Source organism: Cololabis saira, chromosome 2 (genome assembly GCF_033807715.1).
Source record: "Cololabis saira isolate AMF1-May2022 chromosome 2, fColSai1.1, whole genome shotgun sequence".
NCBI lineage: Eukaryota > Metazoa > Chordata > Actinopteri > Beloniformes > Belonidae > Cololabis > Cololabis saira.
The window spans coordinates 46,504,004-46,526,503 of NC_084588.1; the positions used below are offsets into that span (position 1 = coordinate 46,504,004).

The window sequence follows — 22,500 nt, forward strand, 5'->3', positions numbered from 1 at the left end:
ACGCCTGAATCAGCCTCTTCTACTTTATTCCTGATTGGTCAGAAATGTTGTCCCACTGACCCATTTCTTCTCGTCCTCTCAGGTCTGTTGACAGCAGCTCCTCTTAAACGGACTTATGACAAGACGCCCGTAAAAATAATCTTTCTTATTCAGCTATTGTACACAGAGTTAAAGGGAAAGTTCGTTTTTTTACAACCTGGACCTTATTTCTGGCATTTGTTATGGTTGTATACTCACCCAGGCAAGTTTGGTGTCATTTGGAGTCCTTCGGAAGATATTAGGGGTTTTTTTGCGAGCCGCTTCTCCATATAACGGTAGCGCATGAGGGCACAGCGGGACACAGACGATGCACCGTCTAAATAACACATTATTGCAGCGAAACTCGTTCATTTATTTTATGAATCACTAGATCTGCTTCCAGGACCTGTTGTCTACATCCGGGGCTGTGTGTGTAACAAATAAATCAATTTGTAAACAAGACCTCTGAACTCATGACGTCATCTCTCAGGCCCCTCATAGACCCTCGTAGGCCCCTCAGACCCCTCGTAGACCCCTCATAGGCCCTTGTAGACCTTTGTAGACCCCTCGTAGGCCCTCGTAGACCCCTCAGAGACCCCTCAGAGACCCCTCATGTCCCTGGTAGACCCCTTGTAGGCCCTCGTAGACCCTCGTACACCCTTGTAGACCCTTGTAGGCCCTCATAGGCCCCTCGTAGACCCTCGTAGACCCTCATAGACCCTGGTAGACCCCTCATAGACCCCTCGTAGACCCATTGTAGACCCCTCGTTGACCCGTGTAGACCCCTTTTAGAACCCTTTTAGACCCCTCATAGACCCCTAAGACCCCTTGTAGACCCCTTATAGATCCCTGAAGGCCCCTCGTAGACCCTTGTAGACTCTCGTAGACCTCTCGTAGACCCTTCATGGCCCCTAGTAGACCCTTGTAGACCCCTCGGACCCCTCGTAGACCCCTCGTAGGCCCTCGTAGACCCTCATAGACTCTCGTAGACCCCTCGTAGACCCTTCATGGCCCCTAGTAGAGCTTTGTAGGCCCTTGTAGACCCTCATAGACCCCTCGTAGACCCCTTGTAGACCCCTGGTTGACCCCTTGTTGACCCTTGTAAACCCCCTTTTAGAACCCTTATAGACCCTTCGTAGACCCTTGTAGACCCCAAAGACCCCTAAGACCCCTCGTAGACCCCTAAGACCCCTCGTAGACACCTTGTAGACCCCTCATAGACACCTTTTAGACCCCTCAGACCCCTAAGACCCCTTATAGACCCATCATGGGCCCCTCAGGCCCCTCGTAGACCCTCGTAGACTCTCGTACGCCCTCGTAGACCCTCGCAGACCCCTCGTAGACCCTCATAGACCCTCGTAGACCATTCAGACCCCTCGTAGACCCTCGTAGACTCTCGTAGACCCCTCGTAGACCCTTCATGGCCCCTCGTAGAGCCTCGTAGGCCCTCGTAGACTCTCGTAGACCCTTCAGGCCCCTCGTAGAGCCTCATAGACCCTCGTAGACTCTCGTAGGCCCCTCATGGGCCCCTCATGGGCCCTTGTAGGCCCCTCATGAGCCCCTCATGGCCCCTGCCACCTCGGCAGGGTTGTATCCGCGACGGTGAAGTCAGACAGAAACACAATGTGGTCAGAAAGTAGCAGATTTGTGCGGCTGAACTGTTACGTCATGTTCACGGACTAAACAAGAGAAACTGTGAGAGCTGCAGGCTTACGATGATTAGAAACAAACACACACACACACACACACACACACACACACACTCTAAGAGTTACAACCCGTGAGAAGCTTAACATGGCACAAGCGTCTCGGGGGAGTTGGGGGGCCGTCCTCTCATCCTCTCATCCGCTCATCCTCTGGTTCAGTGTTGGAGGAGCAGCGATGAGTGGAGGATCGCGGTGGGGATGGAGGTGGAGGGGAAGTCGGGGGGGAAGTCTAGGGGGGGGGGCCCACCTTTGCAGCAGGTCGAACCCATGGCAGCCAATCAAGAATCCAGGGATGAAGATGTCCCATCCTCAAATCGGCGAGGAGGAGCCGGGAGAGTCGAACCGGCTGAGATGCTGACCGACCGATGACACGAGCACCTTCGCTTAATCCCGACCCGTAACCACCGCTGTGGCCGGCGTGGGGGGGGGGGTTGACGGCGATAGAGTGACAGAATCCTGACTCGAAACCACGTCTACGGCCGGCGTGAACGCTGGGGGGGTTTGAGTGACAGATGCCGGCGGGTTCGGGGAGTAATCCTGCACCGTCATGATGTCGGGCTGCTGGGTGGGGGGTTCTGGGAGGGGGGGGCGTCCATGAGAAGAGGTAAACAATCGCAGGATTACATCTTTAGATTAGATTAGATTCCCCCTCCCTCCCTCCCTCTCCATTCTTCCCTCCCTCAGCCTCATCTCTTCTCTGCCTCTGATCGTGTACTTTTTTATTTATCTGTTCATCTTTTCTCATTTTCTGTCGGCCGCGTAATCCCTCAGCTGTCTGTTCGCCCCACAAAGCCTCGCCAGCGAAGCTCGTTGTCATCTCAGAGCACGGCGAAGCTCTAAACCAGAGGTTTTCAACTGGTTTTGTCTGAGGGACCACCGTTATAACCAAGAAGCAACTCGGGGACCACTGCTTTTAGGGATGTTTGTTTTATTTTGCACCTTGCTTTTAAATAAGAGTAGCGGCCTGTATAGGCTATTTATTTGCATAAGTGTATATTTTTATTTGCACCTTTTGCTATAAAAAAAAAAAAAAAAAAAAGTAAATGAAAAATGAACAATAGGAAGCCAAGAGGGCTTCACTCTCACTCATTTGACATAATTTGGATGGGCAAATTATTCACAAAAATGAATAGTAAATGTAAAATAAATTGAGTCTAAAGAATAAATATATATTTTTTAAATTATTATTGTTTTCCATTTACAATTTCACGGACCACCTGCAATACCGCCACGGACCACCAGAGGGCCGCGGACCACCGGTTGACAATCCCTGCTCTAAATGGTTAGCAGCGTTGGTCTTTTATTTGGCTTGTGAACAGAAAATAGCACTTAATAAGGTGTTAAACCATAGCGGTCCAATACCGGCACCAATCGGCTGCAACAAAGGAATAAATAGCAAGATGGAAAAGAGAAAAGAATGTTTTTTTTCTGTTTGTATGTTCATGACATTTCTGTCTTCACACTTGGCTCACAGAGGCGTGTTTAGAGTCAAGTTTAGGCTGCGGGTTATGGATGACGTCACTCACAAACCTCACAGACGACCATCCCTCCGTCATCCGAACTACAACCAATCAACAAGTAGCTCCTCGTATTCTGACGAGCATTAAAAAGTATGCCAAATGTATCATTGGTACAGAATGACCGTATAACAACATGCTATTTAACTTGACAACCTGTCAATAATAACAAATGTACGGTAGATAAAGTAGTTGGACTGTATGAGTCAAATGAAATTAAAAAAAAAAATCAACCTGAAATAATAAATAAATATTAAATAAAAAACGTAAAACTGAAATAAACAAGTCACAAATAGCGATCAATTACTCATCAAAAGAAAGTTACTTCCACCACCTCAGTCCCCCACAAAAAACTGAAAGCAGGTCTCGCAGGTCAGAAATCAGAGCTAAACACGCACGTCTGCCTTTTTCACACGCGCATTCATCTCCTTAAAAATTGATGTAAAACTATAGCCAATTTATTATATATTAGCTAAAGTTTGTAGCGTATATACGACCATCTGGTCATGTCACCACTCCTTTTCAACAGAGGTTAATGCAGAGGCGTTAACAAGGTGTTCAATAAATGTTACATCTCCAGTCCAGACAGAGATGGAGACAGATCCCTATCTGAGCTGCAGCTCAGGTGTTTGTGCTACAAAGTTTTACTTCAACAAGATCCCCACCTTCAAGTGAAGCACGAGTTTCCTCTTTTTTTTGCCTTTTTTCCTCTCCTGCTCCTGATTTGTGACGTCTTTTGGATGAAAAGTTGAAATCTCTGCCAGAGCCTACCTGCACCTTCTGATTGGTCAGATTTCAGGTGCTGCCAATCATTGCACGGCCAGATTACTCACACCATTCAGATCTCTTTTCTCTCCTCCTCCTCATGGTAGCACATATGCGTTGCTGAGCAAATGCGTCCCCCGTTGGAAGATGAGTCGCTACGCACAGCTCTGTTCTGCGTTTAGGAAGGGGAGGCGCTGGTGCACAGAAACATCTTCCAGCAACAGTTTTCATGGTAGCTATATCATAAAGCTGGCGTGGCCCCCGTGACCCCGGACGGATGGAGGGATGGAGGGATGGAGGGAGGGAAATGTACTGGAACCAGAGGGTCAGTCCCAGACTTTTTCCGGCGGACACCAACCTCACCGGCGGTGGATGTACGGGTTAGAGTCCAAATAAAAACCAGCACAGACTCACTTTTAGGGAAGGTGAGGAAGTGGAAAGAATGTCTCTTGAAAGTGGGAATAAGCTGACCCATATCTACCCATCTCCATATTCTATTAATCTGATGATATGTTATATTAAAGGAGACCTATTCTGAAAACCAGGTTTTCTCTTGCTTTAACATATATAAAGTGGTCTCCCCTCAGCCTGCCAACTCAGAGAAGGAGGAAAGCAACCAAATTCTGCAGTGTCTGTGCAGCCGCCCGGATGAGCCATCCAGTGTGATGTGGATCTACAAGCCAATAAGATTCTGCTCCCGTCGTTACGGAACCAAAATGCGATTTACATCGGTTGGCCTCCGATGCGTGAAACCACTAACAACTAACTCTGGCCGGAACAACAACAACAACTCCGCCGGCCTGAGCTTCCACCATTTTTTCGTAGCGGTGTATCGCGTCATTCAGGCAGCCAATCAGCACAGAGCCTCATTATCATAGCCCCGCCCACTCAGAATCCTGCATAGATAATGAGGTTAGACAATGGGATGATAAAGACATGGCTCAGAGGCTGAATTTCTAATTTATTTACATAAATTCAAGGCCTGTTTAAAATAGGTATTAGATGCCATATTAGGTCCCCTTTATACTGAGAATCATGTTTTAGGGTTGTGACACCATCTGAGGCTGAAGACCCTTCACCAAACAGACAGATTTGACAGATTCCAGCAGGACAACGACCCTGAAGCAGCACTGAACACCTCCATGAACACCCGAGGTGAGGGAGGAAACTCCTCCAGCCCGGTACTCACCGATATCTGAGTCTTTATGGTTCTTGATGAGCTCCGCCAGCTCAAAGTTCCCAGCGATTATGGCTACCTGCAAACACAACCAGACACAAACAAAGAGGATTGTGGGTAACGGTGTGAAGGGGGACAGAAACAAACATGCATACAGTTAATGAACCCCGCTGAAGAGGTGACGGTTCCTGCGGGAGCTTCCTGAGTCGGGTTACAACCTGCTTCCTGTTCTAAATGAAACGTTGAGCTGCATCAAACCAGCTGAATCTGCTTAATTTGTAGAGGTCAAAGGTCATGCAAACACAAATCCTTAAGCTGATCATCTTCCACAGGAGCTTCAGGGTCTTCCCACATGTGGACCTTTTAAAGAGAACTGGACTCAGCTCTCTTAAAGTGGACCAAATAGTGGATCAACAGGACCGGTTCTCAGCTTTCAAACAGGACCAATAAACAAACCAATAGAGGGTCTGCATTGACGTCACTTCCCCACTGGACCCCCTTACTCCCACTGAGTGGCAAAAACAGCTGCAACTAGTGGAGAAGACGGGATAACAGCCGATTGTGGGCTTAAATTAGCATCAGTTGGACTTGGCAGTGACCCGTACAGTTACCCCAAGAACCAGTGATCCATGGACATTAATATTTGGTACAGTTACCCCAAGAACCAGTGGTCCATGGACATTAATATTTGGTACAGTTACCCCAAGAACCAGTGGTCCATGGACATTAATATTTGGACACCAATCCAGTTTCCTGATATTTATATGTACTTAATTTCTACACCGGGGAAATACACGAAGCAAAGCTTGAAGGCACAAAAAAGTCTTGACGCTTGGTCCGACTTCAAGGCAGGATTTGTTGGTGAAATTAAAGTGATGAGGACACCGAACTTTATGATTTGACCGTTTAATGTTAGCTACCCAAAAATCCAACATTACCTGATACAAAATGGGAACCGCAAATCCACGTTTCGGTGCCTGGAATCCAGTTGTTTCTGTGAATTGCAGCGATCTATTTGTCTCTCTTAAGTTTATTTTTCGGCAGTCTGTAAAACGATAACTCCGATTTCTGGCTAAATTTATGAGTACAGTCGATCACACAGCTCTTTCCCATTTTAGATGTTTTCCAGTTGCTCAAACTGAAAGTTTACGCTGCCACTCAGTCTTTCTGCCACTCAGTCTTTCTGCTCTCTCAAAGTGGACCAAATAGTGGGCCAACAGGACCGATTGTCAGCACTCAAAGTGGAGCAAATACTGGTACAACAGGACCGGTTCTCAGCTCTCTCAAAGTGGACCAAAAAGCAAACCACGGGAACCAGTTCTCAGCTTTCTCAAACTTGACCAAAAAGCGGACCAACAGGACCGGATCTCAGCTCTCCCAAAGTGGACAAAATAATGGACCAACAGGACCGGTTCTCAGCTCTCTCCAAGTGGACCAAATAATGGACCAACAGGACCGGTTCTCAGCTCTCTATAACTGGACCAAAAAGTGGACCAACAGAAACTCTTCTCAGCTCTCAAAGTGGACAAAAAAGTGGACCAACAGGACCGGTTCTCAGCTCTCTCAAAGTGGACCAAAAAGCAAACCACGGGAACCGGTTCTCAGCTTTCTCAAACTTGACCAAAAAGCGGACCAACAGAAACTGTTCTCAGCTCTCCCAAAGTGGACCAATAAACGAAACAACAGGACCGGTTCTCAGCTCTCCCAAAGTGGACCAAATAATGGACCAACAGGACCGGTTCTCAGCTCTCCCAAAGTGGACCAAATAATGGACCAACAGGACCGGTTCTCAGCTCTCTCAAAGTGGACCAAATACTGGACCAACAGGGCCGGTTCTAAGCTCTCTCAAAGTGGACCAATGAACAAACCAACAGGACCGGTTCTAAGCTCTCTCCAAGTGGACCAAATAGCGGACCAACAGGACCGGTTCTCAGCTCTCTTAAAGTGGACCAAAAAGTGGACCAACAGGACCGGTTCTCAGCTCTCTGAAAGTGGACCAAAAAGTGGACCAACAGGACCGGTTCTCAGCTCTCTAAAACTGGACCAAAAAGTGGACCAACAGAAACTGTTCTCAGCTCTCAAAGTGGACCAAAAAGTGGACCAACAGGACCAGTTCTCAGCTCTCTTAAAGTGGACCAAATAACCTTATTAGCTGCAATATGTCCCTCCAGATGTTAATGTTTAATACCACCGTCTTTTCAAGCCTTTGGTTGATCATGTCTCCACTTGGCTGCACTCCCTGCAACATATCTCCCATAAATATTTTTTTTTTGTTTTGTTTTTTTATTGAAGAAAAACACAGACATTCCTTGACAACATCACAGAATATATATGAAGGCATAAATGGGGCCATTGGGGTCTAGAAAGTTGAATAAAACTGATAAATGAGTTGAGACATTCCACGTACCCCGGATTCTCTCAGTTGGAAAGGTACCTTACAATAAGCAGCCATCTCCTCACAAAAACATCAGACCTCAATTGTAATCGATCAGTTAAAGCCTCCGTTCCATACACCTCCCTTAGCTTCTGTTTCCACTGTGTGTTCAACCACTTTATTGTCACCATTTTCCCAGCAGTCATCAGGAGTTTATGTAGCAAGTGCTCTTGTGTACAATGCCTTCAGCAGTCAGATCGAAAAGAAACTGACTTGGGGTGAAGAGTATATTAATTCACAAAACTTTATCTATCTCACTCTTTAAGCCCTTCCAAAAAGGCAATATCATTGGGCAATCCCAAAATATATGTGAGTGGTGGCCAATCCCTCCACATTGTCTCCAGCAGTATATTGCTGCTGGGTTACTTACAAATTTAAAGACCACAGAGGGTCTTGAAGAACCTAGTCTTCATCTTCCAGTCAAACTCCTTCCACATGTTACTATTGATACCTTTATGACATCCGATGCACATCGTTTCCCACTCCCCACCTTCAATTATAATATTTAACTCCAGCTCCCATGTCTGTCTGAAGTAGTAGACTAGTAGTAGATTTCTGTATAATAAATATGTATTTAAAGGTCATATGAAGCACTATTGGTGGTATTTTTGGTTGTAAATATGAATTTAAATACCCTATATTGTTCCCTAAAATCTTTGTGCTCGTATAAAACGGCTTGATTGTGATGTGATCAGACCGCTGTGATCGTTCTGGCCACCAGGGGGAAGTAAAGCGCAGTAAAGCTCCACCACGCAGAGGTTGTTGCTCCGTCAGTGACCCAGATGGAGCCTCCTATGTTGTTTTGCTGCTTGCAGTCGTTCCTGCAGGTACGGTGTGTTTCTGAGGGTCAGCGGCTCACGGTTCGCCTCGAGTCCAGATCATCGTATCATCGCAGTAAAAATAGATGGTTCATTTTCCTCTGATGTGCTGCACTCATGCATGCACACTCACACATCTCAGGGGAAAACCGGGAGTATTATGTAAGCATCGCTCAACCGATTCCTGGAGAACAAATATTCAAGAAGAGAAGAGAGATGGAGAGCAGGAGTTGGCTTGAATATCTGCTTTCACTCCTTCTAAATACAGACGCCACTTCTGACAGATTGTGCTTGAGACGTACAGAAGCACCTTTTCCACCGGTGTGACTGCACCTGAATTCCAAAGTCGGCTGCATCCAGGTACGCTGTTACGGCAGGTATTAAACAAGCCGACTTTGAGGAAGATGTATGTCAGTAAATGTATAACTGAGATAATTCTTGGAAGAAAACAAGCCGTTTCCTGTGAAACGGATGGAGGAGGGGATGCTGAATACTGACGGGGTCTCCCACTCACCCGGAGGATCTCCCGGAGCACAAACAGCAACTGTGACCAATCAGCAACAAGCATTTCTGCTCCGGAAACCCTGGTACCCCAGCAGAGACCCTGGTACCCCAGCAGAGACCCTGATACCCCAACAGAAACCCTGGTACCCCAGTAGAAACCCTGGTACCCCAGCAGAGACCCTGGTACCCCAGCAGAAACCCGGGTACCCCAGCAGAGACCCTGGTACCCCAGCAGAGACCCTTGTACCCCAGCAGAAACCCTGGTACCCCAACAGAGACCCTGGTACCCCAGCAGAAACCCTGGTACCCCAGCAGAGACCCTGGTACCCCAGCAGAAACCCTAGTACCCCAGCAGAGACCCTGGTACCCCAGCAGAGACCCTGGTACCCCAGCAGACACCCTGGTACCCCAGCAGAGACCCTGGTACCCCAGCAGAGACCCTGGTACCCCAGCAGAAACCCTGGTACCCAAACAGAGATCCTGGTACCCCAGCAGAGACCCTGGTACCCCAACAGAGACTGTTATAAAATGATTTCAACACAACGAAGCCAGTATTGAGTATTGAGTTGCCAAAGTTGGCTACAGCTCAGGCAGGGAAAGGAAAGGAGCAACGCCGCTAACTCACCTGTAACATACACTTATAAATGACAGCAAGAAAAATAAAGACCTACACCGTAAGGTAATGGATTCATAAGCCTTGATCATCATTTCTGTTGTAGAAGACGTCGGGTTTAAACGCGTCGTTAGCTGCTTGGATCCCGGTACGTGCTGACGCGTCGTAATTATTTCACTGATGAATGTCCGCAGGAGTTTTACCAAACTATTTACATCCAAAGCCTCACGCAGTACGACAGTCGTGTCAGTCGCTTCACGAGTGACATCTGGAGTTCTGGTGTGAAGAGTTTCACTACAAGAGTTTCCTCACACGCGGCGGATGCTATCGCTAAAGCTTCAGGAAAGCTTCATAATTCATAATTAATTTTTATTTTAAGATTTAATTCCTCTTTCCACAGGAAAACCAAGGTTTATAGTTTACAACTTGTATAAACTTTTAGAGAGTGACATGTCTGCTGTTGTCTGTGTTGCTGCAGATGTTGTACATCATTATTACGGAGTGACTATTTGCACCAGGGTACAAATAGCAAGCCCCCACCAGCTGAACTATGCACACCCTGTTGACGTATGAAAACAAATGCGTTGCCCATGCGCATGTGCACCACTCTAAAATTAGAACCATCTCAAACAATAGAGCCAGGCAAACGTCTGCTCTCACACTTTTGTATGAACAACTTTTGCTCTTATGTCATTGTAAGATATTTTGAAGAGATTAAATGAAGTTTATCAAAAGTGATTTGAATATCTGTCAATCACTGTTGAGCTGATGGATTATTTTTTATACATTTTTTTACATTTATTTTTCTAATAATATGGGTGCAAATAGCATACATTGTTACCACAGGAAAGCTTAAGCTAGTAGCTACACAAGTCGTCTCTAAGAGTCTCTAGAGGGTGAAATATTGCACATCAGCCTGAAATAAAACAGTCAATTCATGATACTTTCTCATCTCATAATTTTGATACCTAATAATACAATGTCAGTGTTGTACATGAGAACAATATTGACGAATTTATGGATTTCACGCTGTGATCAGTGATCGGCAGATACTGATTTTGGAGATCCGTGATCGGCCCTCAAAATCCTGATCGGCGCATCTCTCAAAGCAACACAGTCCTGTTAAACATCTACGGCGGGTTTACAGATGTGCAGAGTGGAGGAACTGTAGTGAAACTGATCCCAGGTAGGTGAAAGTTTCACTCTGACCAAACGAGGCCAGAATGCAGGTGAGCGATGAGCTGCAGCGAGAACAGTTTTATCTCTCCTTCCATCCTCCTCCACCTCCACCACCACTCCTGCCATCGCCTCCCCCACATCCATTCTTTTCCTGTTCTCCCCTGGTTGCCATGGAGACGCACGGTTGTGTATAGCGGAGAGGTGAGGGGAGGGAGGTGGAAGCGGAGCTTCGGCAGGAGGTCCGTCAGATCAGATACTGAGAGGTGGAAGTGAGGAACATCAAGCAGCAGCCAGCCAAGAGCAAGAGACGGAAACAAACCAACTAAAGACATGACGGATCCAGAGCTCTCCGAGTCCTTCACGCATTCAAATATGTTCAGACCCCTTATTCACGGCCGAAATCCTAGTCCCGTAGCAGAAACCCTGATTCTGGACCAGAAACTCTGGTATCCTAGCAGAACCCTGGAACCCCAGCAAAAACTCTGGTTCCACATCAGAAGAATATATGAATATACTAAATAACATCCAAAGAATATACTAAGGAACATATGAAGAATATAGTAAAGAACATATGAAGAATATACTAAGGAACATAGAATATACTAATGAACATCCAAAGAATATACTAATAAACATATGAAGAATATACTAATGAACATGTAAAGAATATACTAATGAACGTCCAAGGAATATACTAAAGAACATGTGAAAAATATACTAAAGAACATGTGAAGAATATACTAAAGAATATGTAAAGAATATACTAATGAACATCCAAAGAATATACTAAAGAACATGTGAAGAATATACTAATGAACATATGAACAATATACTAAAGAACATATAAAGAATATACTAAAGAACATCCAAAGAATATATGAAGAATATACTAAGGAACGTCCAGAGAATAAGACATGACGGATCCAGAAGTCTCCGAGTCCTTCACGCATTCAAATATGTTCATTTAAAGGTCACTGAAACGTAACTAGAATCATCTGAGAGACCCAAACTTGAACGAATGTAATGAATGCAAAGATGTTTATACGCAGCTGAAAATGTACAAACAACCGGATGAAAGTCGTTGGAGGACGAGTTCTGCACGTTCCACGCTGATAGTGTTTAGTTTTGATAGTCTGTTTGTGCTGTAAAACTGTGGAACAAACTAGATGAGGACATGAAAACGTGCATTAACTCCAAACAATTAAAAAATAAGTATAAAAAAACACTCTTGGCCAGCTACAAAGAACTGGACAGCTAATTTTACTACTTTTTTTAGAAAGGATTTAATTTAGTTAGCAGGTTTGTAATGTGGGTTTTATTTATATTCATTCATATTAAAGTTAAATGTTCTGAATTTTTTAGATTGCATTGATTTATGGATTATAAATATTCTTATGGAATTTAAATTTGTATGAATGTGTGCCTGTACTGTGTCTGTGTGTGTAAATGGATGTGTATGTTTGTGTTTATGTATGTATGTATCAAATCAAATCAAATCAAACTTTATTTATATAGCACTTCTCATACAAATAATGCAACACAAAGTGCTTAACAAAAAACAAATAAACATAAAACTTATTAATGCCCTGCCCCCTTCCCCCTCACCCCTCCCCGCACACACAAGCATACTACAATTCACCTAGGTTATACACACAGACACACGGTGCAGACATGGCTAGGCACAGAGGATCCAGGTTGAGGAAACGGTAACAGGGAGCCGTCCACACCAGGAGGTCTCATAGCCCGCAGCTACAAGGGGGGGGGGGCCCACAGAGACCATCCCTCCACAGAGACCATCCCAGCCCGGACGGATAGAGGAGTCCACACCACAGCGGTAAAGCCGTGGTGCAGAGCTCCACAACCATCCAGGCCAGAACCACCCCCAGGACGACCCCCTGCAGGCCAGAGTCACTCCCAGCATGGAGGCTCCCCATGAGGAAACACTGGAGCTAAAAGCTACAAGAAAGCAGGATAAAATACACTAATATGTATGTATATGTGTATATGTATGTATATATGTATATGTAATTTTATTTTATATATAATTGTATTATATACTATATGACAATTAAGGGGGGCTGAACTTGATAAGCTTTGCTTCCTTCAGCTCCTTCTCCAACTTGCACTTCATTGCAATGTGCTATTTATTTTAAATATTATTATATATACAATTTGTTTTATGCTTGTGCATGTTTAAGACAAATAAAAACCAAATCAAAATTAAAATAGTTTGTGGAAGCAGCTTTGGCTTTGATTTGCCGTGGCGTCGTTTCAATAAACTTATGCAACGCCAGCACATTTATTTTCATCCAGAGTTGCTGCTCTTTCTTCTTCCTTTGCTGATGGGAGGTCTAGATATGGACCCTTGTGGTCTGTAGAGGACCTGCAGGTCTGGATCTGGATCCTAGTGGTCTGTAGAGGACCTGCAGGTCTGGATCTGGATCCTAATGGTCTGTAGAGGACCTGCAGATCTGATCCAGACCCTAGTGGTCTGTAGAGGACCTGCAGGTCTGGATCTGGACCCTAGTGGTCTGTAGAGGACCTGCAAGGTCTGGATCTGGACCCTAGTGGTCTGTAGAGGACCTGCAGGTCTGGATTTGGACCCTAGTGGTCTGTAGAGGACCTGCAGGTCTGGATCTGGACCCTAGTGGTCAGTAGAGGACCTGCAGGTCTGGATCAGAGAGGATGATGGTTCTTTTGTTGTGTGCAACAGGAGCTAAAGTGTGACACAAATACACACAAACTGAACAGACACGCGATTTAATCAGATGTCACGGCCACATTACGCCCACGCAGCGTCCTAATGAAGAGCTGACGCAGCGCCGCAACCTTCCGCCGCTCATTAGCATCTGGCCCTTCCAGGGGTTAATTTGGCTGGTAATGATGGTGTTTTAAAGCTGTTTCCTTTGTTCATTGGAGGAGCCTGCAGGGAGCCCACTCTCCGCTCAGACTAGCTGCAAATGCAAAACAAGGGTTTCCTTCTGCTGAAAATGATGTTGCTGATGTGCTCTAGTCTGGATCCAGTCACGCCTCCATCACTGCTAGAAACAAAAGTTCTGTTTCAATCACGCCTCCATCACTGCTACGGACAAAAGTTGTGTTTCAGTCACGCCTCCATCACTGCTAGAAACAAAAGTTGTGTTTCAGTCACGCCTCCATCACTGCTAGAAACAAAAGTTCTGTTTCAGTCACGCCTCCATCACTGTTATAGACAAAAGTTGTGTTTCAGTCACGCCTCCATCACTGCTACAGACAAAAAACGTGTTTCAGTCATGCCTCCATCACTGCCACAGACAAAATCTGTGTTTCAGTCACGCCTCCATCACTGCTACAGACGTTAGCTGTGTTTCAGTCACGCCTCCATCACTGCTACAGACGTTAGCTGTGTTTCAGTCACGCCTCCATCAATGCTACAGACGTTAGCTGTGTTTCAGTCACGCCTCCATCACTGCTACGGACAAAAGTTCTGTTTCAGTCACGCCTCCATCACTGCTACAGACAAAACACGTGTTTCAGTCACGCCTCCATCACTGTTACAGACAAAAGTTGTGTTTCAGTCACGCCTCCACCACTGTTAACAAAAGTTGTGTTTCAGTCACGCCTCCATCACTGCTACAGACAAAAAACGTGTTTCAGTCACGCCTCCATCACTGCCACAGACAAAATCTGTGTTTCAGTCACGCCTCCATCACTGCTACAGACGTTAGCTGTGTTTCAGTCACGCCTCCATCACTGCTACAGACGTTAGCTGTGTTTCAGTCACGCCTCCATCAATGCTACAGACGTTAGCTGTGTTTCAGTCACGCCTCCATCACTGCTACGGACAAAAGTTCTGTTTCAGTCACGCCTCCATCACTGCTACAGACAAAACACGTGTTTCAGTCACGCCTCCATCACTGTTACAGACAAAAGCTGTGTTTCAGTCACGCCTCCATCACTGCTACAGACAAAAGTTGTGTTTCAGTCTAGCTCCATCACTGCCACAGACGTTAGCCGTGTTTCAGTCACGCCTCCATCACTGCTACAGACAAAAGTTGTGTTTCAGTCACGCCTCCATCACTGCTACAGACAAAAGTTGTGTTTCAGTCACGCCTCCATCACTGCTACAGACAAAAGTTGTGTTTCAGTCACGCCTCCATCACTGCTACAGACAAAAGTTGTGTTTCAGTCACGCCTCCATCACTGCTACAGACAAAAGTTGTGTTTCAGTCACGCCTCCATCACTGTTACAGACAAAAGTTGTCTTTCAGTCACGCCTCCATCACTGCTACAGATGTTAGCCGTGTTTCAGTCACGCCTCCATCACTGTTAACAAAATTTGTGTTTCAGTCACGCCTCCATCACTGCTACAGACAAAAAACGTGTTTCAGTCACGCCTCCATCACTGCCACAGACAAAAAACGTGTTTCAGTCACGCCTCCATCACTGTTACAGACAAAAGTTAATGTTTCAGTCACGCTTCCATCACTGCTACAGACAAAAAACGTGTTTCAGTCACACCTCCATCACTGCCACAGACAAAAAACGTGTTTCAGTCACACCTCCATCACTGTTACAGACAAAAGCTGTGTTTCAGTCACGCCTCCATCACTGCTACAGACAAAATCTGTGTTTCAGTCACGCCTCCATCACTGTTACAGACAAAAAACGTGTTTCAGTCACACCTCCATCACTGTTACAGACAAAAAACGTGTTTCAGTCACGCCTCCATCACTGCTACAGACAAAATCTGTGTTTCAGTCACGCCTCCATCACTGTTAACCAAATTTGTGTTTCAGTCACGCCTCCATCACTGCTACAGACAAAAAACGTGTTTCAGTCACGCTTCCATCACTGCTACAGACAAAAAACGTGTTTCAGTCACACCTCCATCACTGCCACAGACAAAAAACGTGTTTCAGTCACACCTCCATCACTGTTACAGACAAAAGCCGTGTTTCAGTCACGTCTCCACCGCTGCCACAGACAAAAGCTGTGTTTCAGTCACGCCTCCACCGCTGCCACAGACAAAAGCTGTGTTTCAGTCACGCCTCCATCACTGCTACAGACAAAAGTTGTGTTTCAGTCACGCCTCCATCACTGCTACAGATGTTAGCCGTGTTTCAGTCACGCCTCCATCACTGTTACAGACAAAAGCTGTGTTTCAGTCACGCTCCATCACTTATAATTTTTGAAATGATCAAACTTATTCTTTGTTGACACTTATTTCATTATGGTATAATTATATTTACATTTTATCTGTTTTGGGAGTTTTTTTTCAGCAGTTTTCTGGTTTCTCCCAGCTTTCCTGTCCTTCATGTGGATTGCCTGAAGTCCATTAGTCACAAACATAACCACGCCCCTTTATTTGTATACAAGAAGTTGAATTAAAAAAAGGCTTGAAATAAAAGTTGTTTTGCAAAATAAATGTCTCCTGAAATACTTAAAGTGGCATTACAAAATAAAAGTCCCTTGAAATACTTAAAGGGGACCTATTATGAAAAACAGGTTTTTTCTTGCTTTAACATATATAAAGTGGTCTCCCCTCAGCTTGCCAACTCAGAGAAGGAGGAAAGCAACCAAATTCTGCAGTGTCTGTACAGCCGCCCGGATGAGCCATCCAGTGTGATGTGGATCTACGAGCCGGCGTTCAGATTCTGCTCCCGTCGTTACGGAACGACGGGTGCGATGCGTGAAACCACGCCCACAACTAACTCCGCCGGGCGGAGCTTCTGCCATTTTTTCGTAGCGCCGTGTAACGCGTCATTCAGGCAGCCAATCAGCACAGAGCCTCATTATCATAGCCCCGCCCACTCAGAATCCCACATAGATAATGAGGTTAGAGAATGGGAAGATAAAGACATGGCTCAGAGGCTGAATGTCAAATTTATTTAGCAAAAACAATCAAAAGCTTGTTTTTAAGACATTCAAGGCCTATTTAAAATAGGTATTAGATGCCATAATAGATCCCCTTTAAAGTGGCATTACAAAATAAAAGTCTCCTGAAATACTTAAAGTGGCATTACAAAATAAAAGTCTCCTGAAATATGTAAGGTGACATTACAAAATAAAAGTCTTAAGTTCCTACAGAGGCCACATCTCTCCTGCAGGTGACCCAAAAACTGGCCTCAAAACTTCTCATTACGAACCTCTATCCCTACACCCCCTTCAGGGATCAATAAAGTACTTTGAAGAGAATTAAGTTTTTTCTTTTATAGGGCCAAAATATCCCTGTTTTATGATCTGGGGACCGAAACTTAGTCTCTAGTTTCAGCCTATAAAAGCTAACAGCATAAAACACGTCAAAGAAAAACCCACCAGAACTATGTCAGAGACGATGGAGGTCCCTAACCCTTAACTTTGACCTGGAACCTGAACTCATCCTCCCATACCACTGTAAGACCTCCCTGGTGCTGATCGCTGCCTCCCGGAGACATGCAGCGTTTAATAAAATGCTGTTTCAGGCTTCACTTCCCTGCATTTCCCAAATGACCACATGTCAGAAAACAGGCACAAATCTGTTGGATTCAGCGCTGGGCTCCATGTGTAGGTGGAGAGTGCAATAACGATAAAGATAGTCAGAGCAAGAGAATTATATTTTTCCACTCCAGAACAAGTGAGAGTCCTACGTGTCTAGTGGCTGCTTGTTGTTCTGCTGTTAGAGGAACATCAGGTTTCTCTGAACGTGGAGAGCAGCTCTTCAGATCTGAGGGACCGAAGCCACAAACATGGAAAGTCAGGCTGCCGATGAGGAGACCGCGTACATGACCCCCGTCCTGCTCTCCGAACAAAACCACCAAGGGAAAGCTGGTTGTTGTTGTTTGTCAGGATCTCAGTCCTTCCGATCCCAAAAAGGAGTTTTACAACTCCTTTTTGAGTTGTAAAATACTACAGGACAAAAGCACAAAGCAACAAGTGTATGTACAGTTCAGGTTCAGGGCTGGGTCTTTGGATTGGTGCTGGATTGGCTTCTGAGCTGTGAATAAAAACCCAAGAGAACATACTTAATGTGACTTGTGAACTAGCATCACCTGAACCCAGCCATGAACCCAACCATGAACCCAGACATGAACCCAGACATGAAACCAGACATGAACCCAACCATGAACCCAGACATGAACCCAGACATGAACCCAGCCATGAACCCAACCATGAACCCAGCCATGAACCCAACCATGAACCCAACCATGAACCCAACCATGAACCCAGACATGAACCCAGACATGAACCCAACCATGAACCCAACCATGAACCCAACCATGAACCCAGACATGAACCCAGACATGAACCCAACCATGAACCCAGACATGAACCCAACCATGAACCCAACAGTGAACCCAGACATGAACCCAACCATGAACCCAACCAGGAACCCAACCATGAACCCAGACATGAACCCAACCATGAACCCAACCATGAACCCAGCCATGAACCCAGACATGAACCCAACCATGGACCCAACCATGAACCCAGACATGAACCCAACTATGAACCCAGACATGAACCCAACCATGAACCCAGACATGAACCCAGACATTAACCCAACCATGAACCCAGACATTAACCCAACCATGAACCCAGACATGAACCCAGACATGAACCCAACCATGAACCCAGACATGAACCCAGACATGATCCCAACCATGAACCCAGACATGAACCCAGACATTAACCCAACCATGAACCCAGACATGAACCCAGACATGATCCCAACCATGAACCCAAACATGAACCCAACCATGAACCCAACCATGAACCCAGACATGAACCCAGACATGAACCCAACCATGAACCCAACCATGAACCCAGACATTAACCCAACCATGAACCCAGACATGAACCCAGACATGAACCCAACCATGAACCCAACCATGAACCCAGACATGAACCCAACCAGGAACCCAACCAGGAACCCAACCATGAACCCAGACATGAACCCAACCATGAACCCAGACATGAACCCAACCATGAACCCAGACATGAACCCAACCATGAACCCAACCATGAACCCAACCATGAACCCAGACATGAACCCAGACATGAACCCAACCATGAATCCAGACATGAACCCAGACATGAACCCAGTTATGAACCCAACCATGAACCCAGACATGAACCCAAACATGAACCCAACCATGAACCCAGACATGAACCCAAACATGAACCCAACCATGAACCCAGACATGAACCCAACCATGAACCCAGACATGAACCCAACCATGAACCCAGACATGAACCCAGACATGAACCCAGTCATGAACCCAACCATGAACCCAGTCATGAACCCAACCATGAACCCAGTTATGAACCCAACCATGAACCCAGACATGAACCCAACCATGAACCCAACCATGAACCCAGACATGAACCCAACCATGAACCCAACCATGAACCCAACCATGAACCCAACCATGAACCCAGTCATGAACCCAACCATGAACCCAGCCATGAACCCAACCATGAACCCAGACATGAACCCAGACATGAACCCAGCCATGAACCCAACCATGAACCCAGACATGAACCCAGACATGAACCCAACCATGAACCCAACCATGAAACCAGACATGAACCCAACCATGAACCCAACCATGAACCCAGACATGAACCCAACTATGAACCCAGACATGAACCCAACCATGAACCCAGACATGAACCCAGACATTAACCCAACCATGAACCCAGACATGAACCCAACCATGAACCCAGACATGAACCCAGACATGAACCCAGACATGAACCCAGACATGAACCCAACCATGAACCCAACCATGAACCCAGACATGAACCCAACCATGAACCCAACCATGAACCCAGACATGAACCCAACTATGAACCCAACCATGAACCCAGACATGAACCCAGACATGAACCCAACCACGAACCCAGACATGAACCCAGCCATGAACCCAACCATGAACCCAACCATGAACCCAGACATGAACCCAGACATGAACCCAACCATGAACCCAAATCATTTCTGATTTTGATCCCTGGCAGCTCCTCTGAGGTGGATCTGCTGAAGGAACCAGGAACCAGGAACCAGAACCAGGAACCAGGAACCAGGAACCAGGAACCAGAACCAGGAACCAGGAGTGGATCATTGCATGACCTTCTACCGGTGTGACTCAGTCTGTCGTCCACCGATGCCGGTAGGCTTCAACAACTATAACAACTTCTCCTGCATGGCTTTTCCGTAAATAATGGACTACATTGTTGGAGATTTACAGCCTCTGAGGAAAGTTGAAAAGCCACCAGGACAATACATGATTGTATACAGGGAACAGTTTTAGGATAAGGGGGCGTTTCATTCCTACTTCTCACTTAAAGATATTGAAATTAACTGAATTTGGACTAGTTCAAAGTGAAAATGGTGAACTATGAACGTGAACTGTTCATTTTTAAGTCATGAGAAGTAGGAACCTGCAGAGCACTGGTTACGGGTGAACCGAGCCGGCAAGGCACCTCTGGGTAGCCCCAGGCGTTTCCCCCCAGGACGGTTGTGCTGCTAAAGTACTTCAACCATAACAGCATGACTGCGATCGATACCAACGTGCAAACTCCGCTGCCTCTCTGCATAACTGCAGCATCTACAGATGTTCAGGTCGCAGCGATTCCTCGTCCGTGGTGCATTATGGCTCTTTTCCACTAGCACCTACTCGACTCAGCACTTTTCCACTAGTACCTACTCAGCCTGACTCGGCACTTTTCCACTAGTACCTACTCGGCCTGACTCTGCACTTTTCCACTAGTAGCTACTCGGCCCGGCTTGACTCAGCACTTTTCCACTATGCCTACTCGGCCCGGCTTGACTCAGCACTTTTCCACTATGCCTACTCGGCCCGGCTTGACTCAGCACTTTTCCACCAGCAACTACTCGACTCTCCTCCACTGGGTTCGGTTCTTTTCCACTAGGGGTCTAAAGTGCCGAGCAGATACTTTTCTGTAGCTACTCTGCTGAGGGGGGGGGGGGGGGGGGGGCGGGGTAGTTGGCTAGGCCGGATGGTCCCCGGCCTAAGTCGGGCGATGGGGGTGTGTGGCAGGGTGGAGAGGTTGATTGACCCAATCACCTGAGTGGCTGGTGCTCCACCTTGTCACAGGAGTATTTGCAAATCTCCACTTTGGCCGGAGTTTTCAGAAATGATCGTTTTTGGTGACTTTGAGCTTCAATTTCGTGTAAACGAACGGCCAAACCATATGAAAACACTACCGTTTTTGCTACGTGGAAACGGGGCCTGAAAAGTTTCTCTCGCTCTCATCTTTTTAACTTGATATGGAACACAAGCCACAGACCCAGCTGCACATATATCATCTCCTCCAAGTTCTACATCTTTAGTGTTGTTGTTCTTCCTTTAGATACACAATCAAATACGTCACAGCAGTTTCACTCCAACCTCCTACTTCTGCTCCAGGTGCTGAATTGTAGTGGAAAAGAAACCAGGAGTTGAGATGAGTAGAGATGAGTAGGTAGTAGTGTAAAATCACCATTAGAGAACATGAGACGAGGATCGTTCGCCTCAGACTCGCCGCCCCAAAGAGTTTCCAAATCAAGCTCTCCAGAGGAAGTTGCCCCGGCCGACAATCCCCCTCCACGCCCCGCCAGGTTCTGGTTCTGGCTCTCTCCTTCACATTGTTTAATCTGAGCAGCATTGGCCAGAAACACAGCCACATCCCCCGGTTGGAAAAAAAGGCTGTTTCCATGGCAACAAATGAGCCTAAGAAAATGTGCCTCTACTATAAACGTTCACCCCACACACGGAAAGCTGACATCTATAATTAGCCAACATGTAAACCCACTTCTTCTTCTTCTGTTTTTTAAAGCGTTACCTGAAAGGGACTCTGGCTGTTGTAGTTCTTCACTTCCTTGTCGGCTCCTCGGACGAGCAGCACTCTGGCACAGTTATCCTGCGGAAAACACAGCAAAAAAAGGGCAAAATGAGCAAAAATGAAGCAGAGAAAATCAATTAGACAAACACTGGAACTCTTCGATTTTTCCTACTTTGCTGAGGAAAACAGAATATTAGCTTCCAGGGTGGTTAGAAGAGGTGGGTGAGCTGAACACCTGAACATGCCAGCGCCGGCTCAGAGAGGGAACATCTACCTACATCAGGAACGGAGAACAGAACATCTACCTACATCAGGAACGGAGAACAGAACATGTACCTACATCAGGAACGGAGAGAGAACATCTACCTACATCAGGAAAGGAGAAACGAACATCTACCTACATCAGGAACGGAGAAACGAACATCTACCTACATCAGGAACGGAGAGAGAACATCTACCTACATCAGGAACAGAGAAACGAACATCTACCTACATCAGGAACGGAGAAACGAACATCTACCTACATCAGGAACGGAGAAAGAACATCTACCTACATCAGGAACGGAGAACAGAACATCTAACTACATCAGGAACGGAGAACAGAACATAAACCTACATCAGGAACGGAGAACAAAACATCTAACTACATCAGGAACGGAGAACAGAACATCTAACTACATCAGGAACGGAGAACAAAACATCTAACTACATCAGGAACGGAGAACAGAACATCTAACTACATCAGGAACAGAGAAACGAACATCTACCTACATCTGGAACGGAGAACAGAACATCTACCTACATCTGGAACGGAGAACAGAACATAAACCTACATCAGGAATGGAGAACAGAACATAAACCTACATCAGGAACGAATCCCGGCTGCCGTGAAGTGAGTGTTTCTGCCGCTGCACTCCAGGATAAAGAGGGAGATAGAGAGAGAGACAACAGAACGGAGAGAGA

The 22,500-nt window shown here is 46.1% G+C and overlaps 1 protein-coding gene across 1 annotated transcript in view; it reads right to left on the reverse strand.

Annotated features, from left to right (window-relative positions):
- The window catches only part of LOC133464567 (SH3 and multiple ankyrin repeat domains protein 2-like), a 273,606-nt gene that overhangs the window by 157,084 nt on the left and 94,022 nt on the right, over positions 1-22,500 (reverse strand). Inside the window, 2 exon segments of the mRNA XM_061746624.1 lie at positions 5,196-5,262; positions 21,538-21,615. Coding sequence (XP_061602608.1) covers positions 5,196-5,262; positions 21,538-21,615 — 145 coding nt within the window.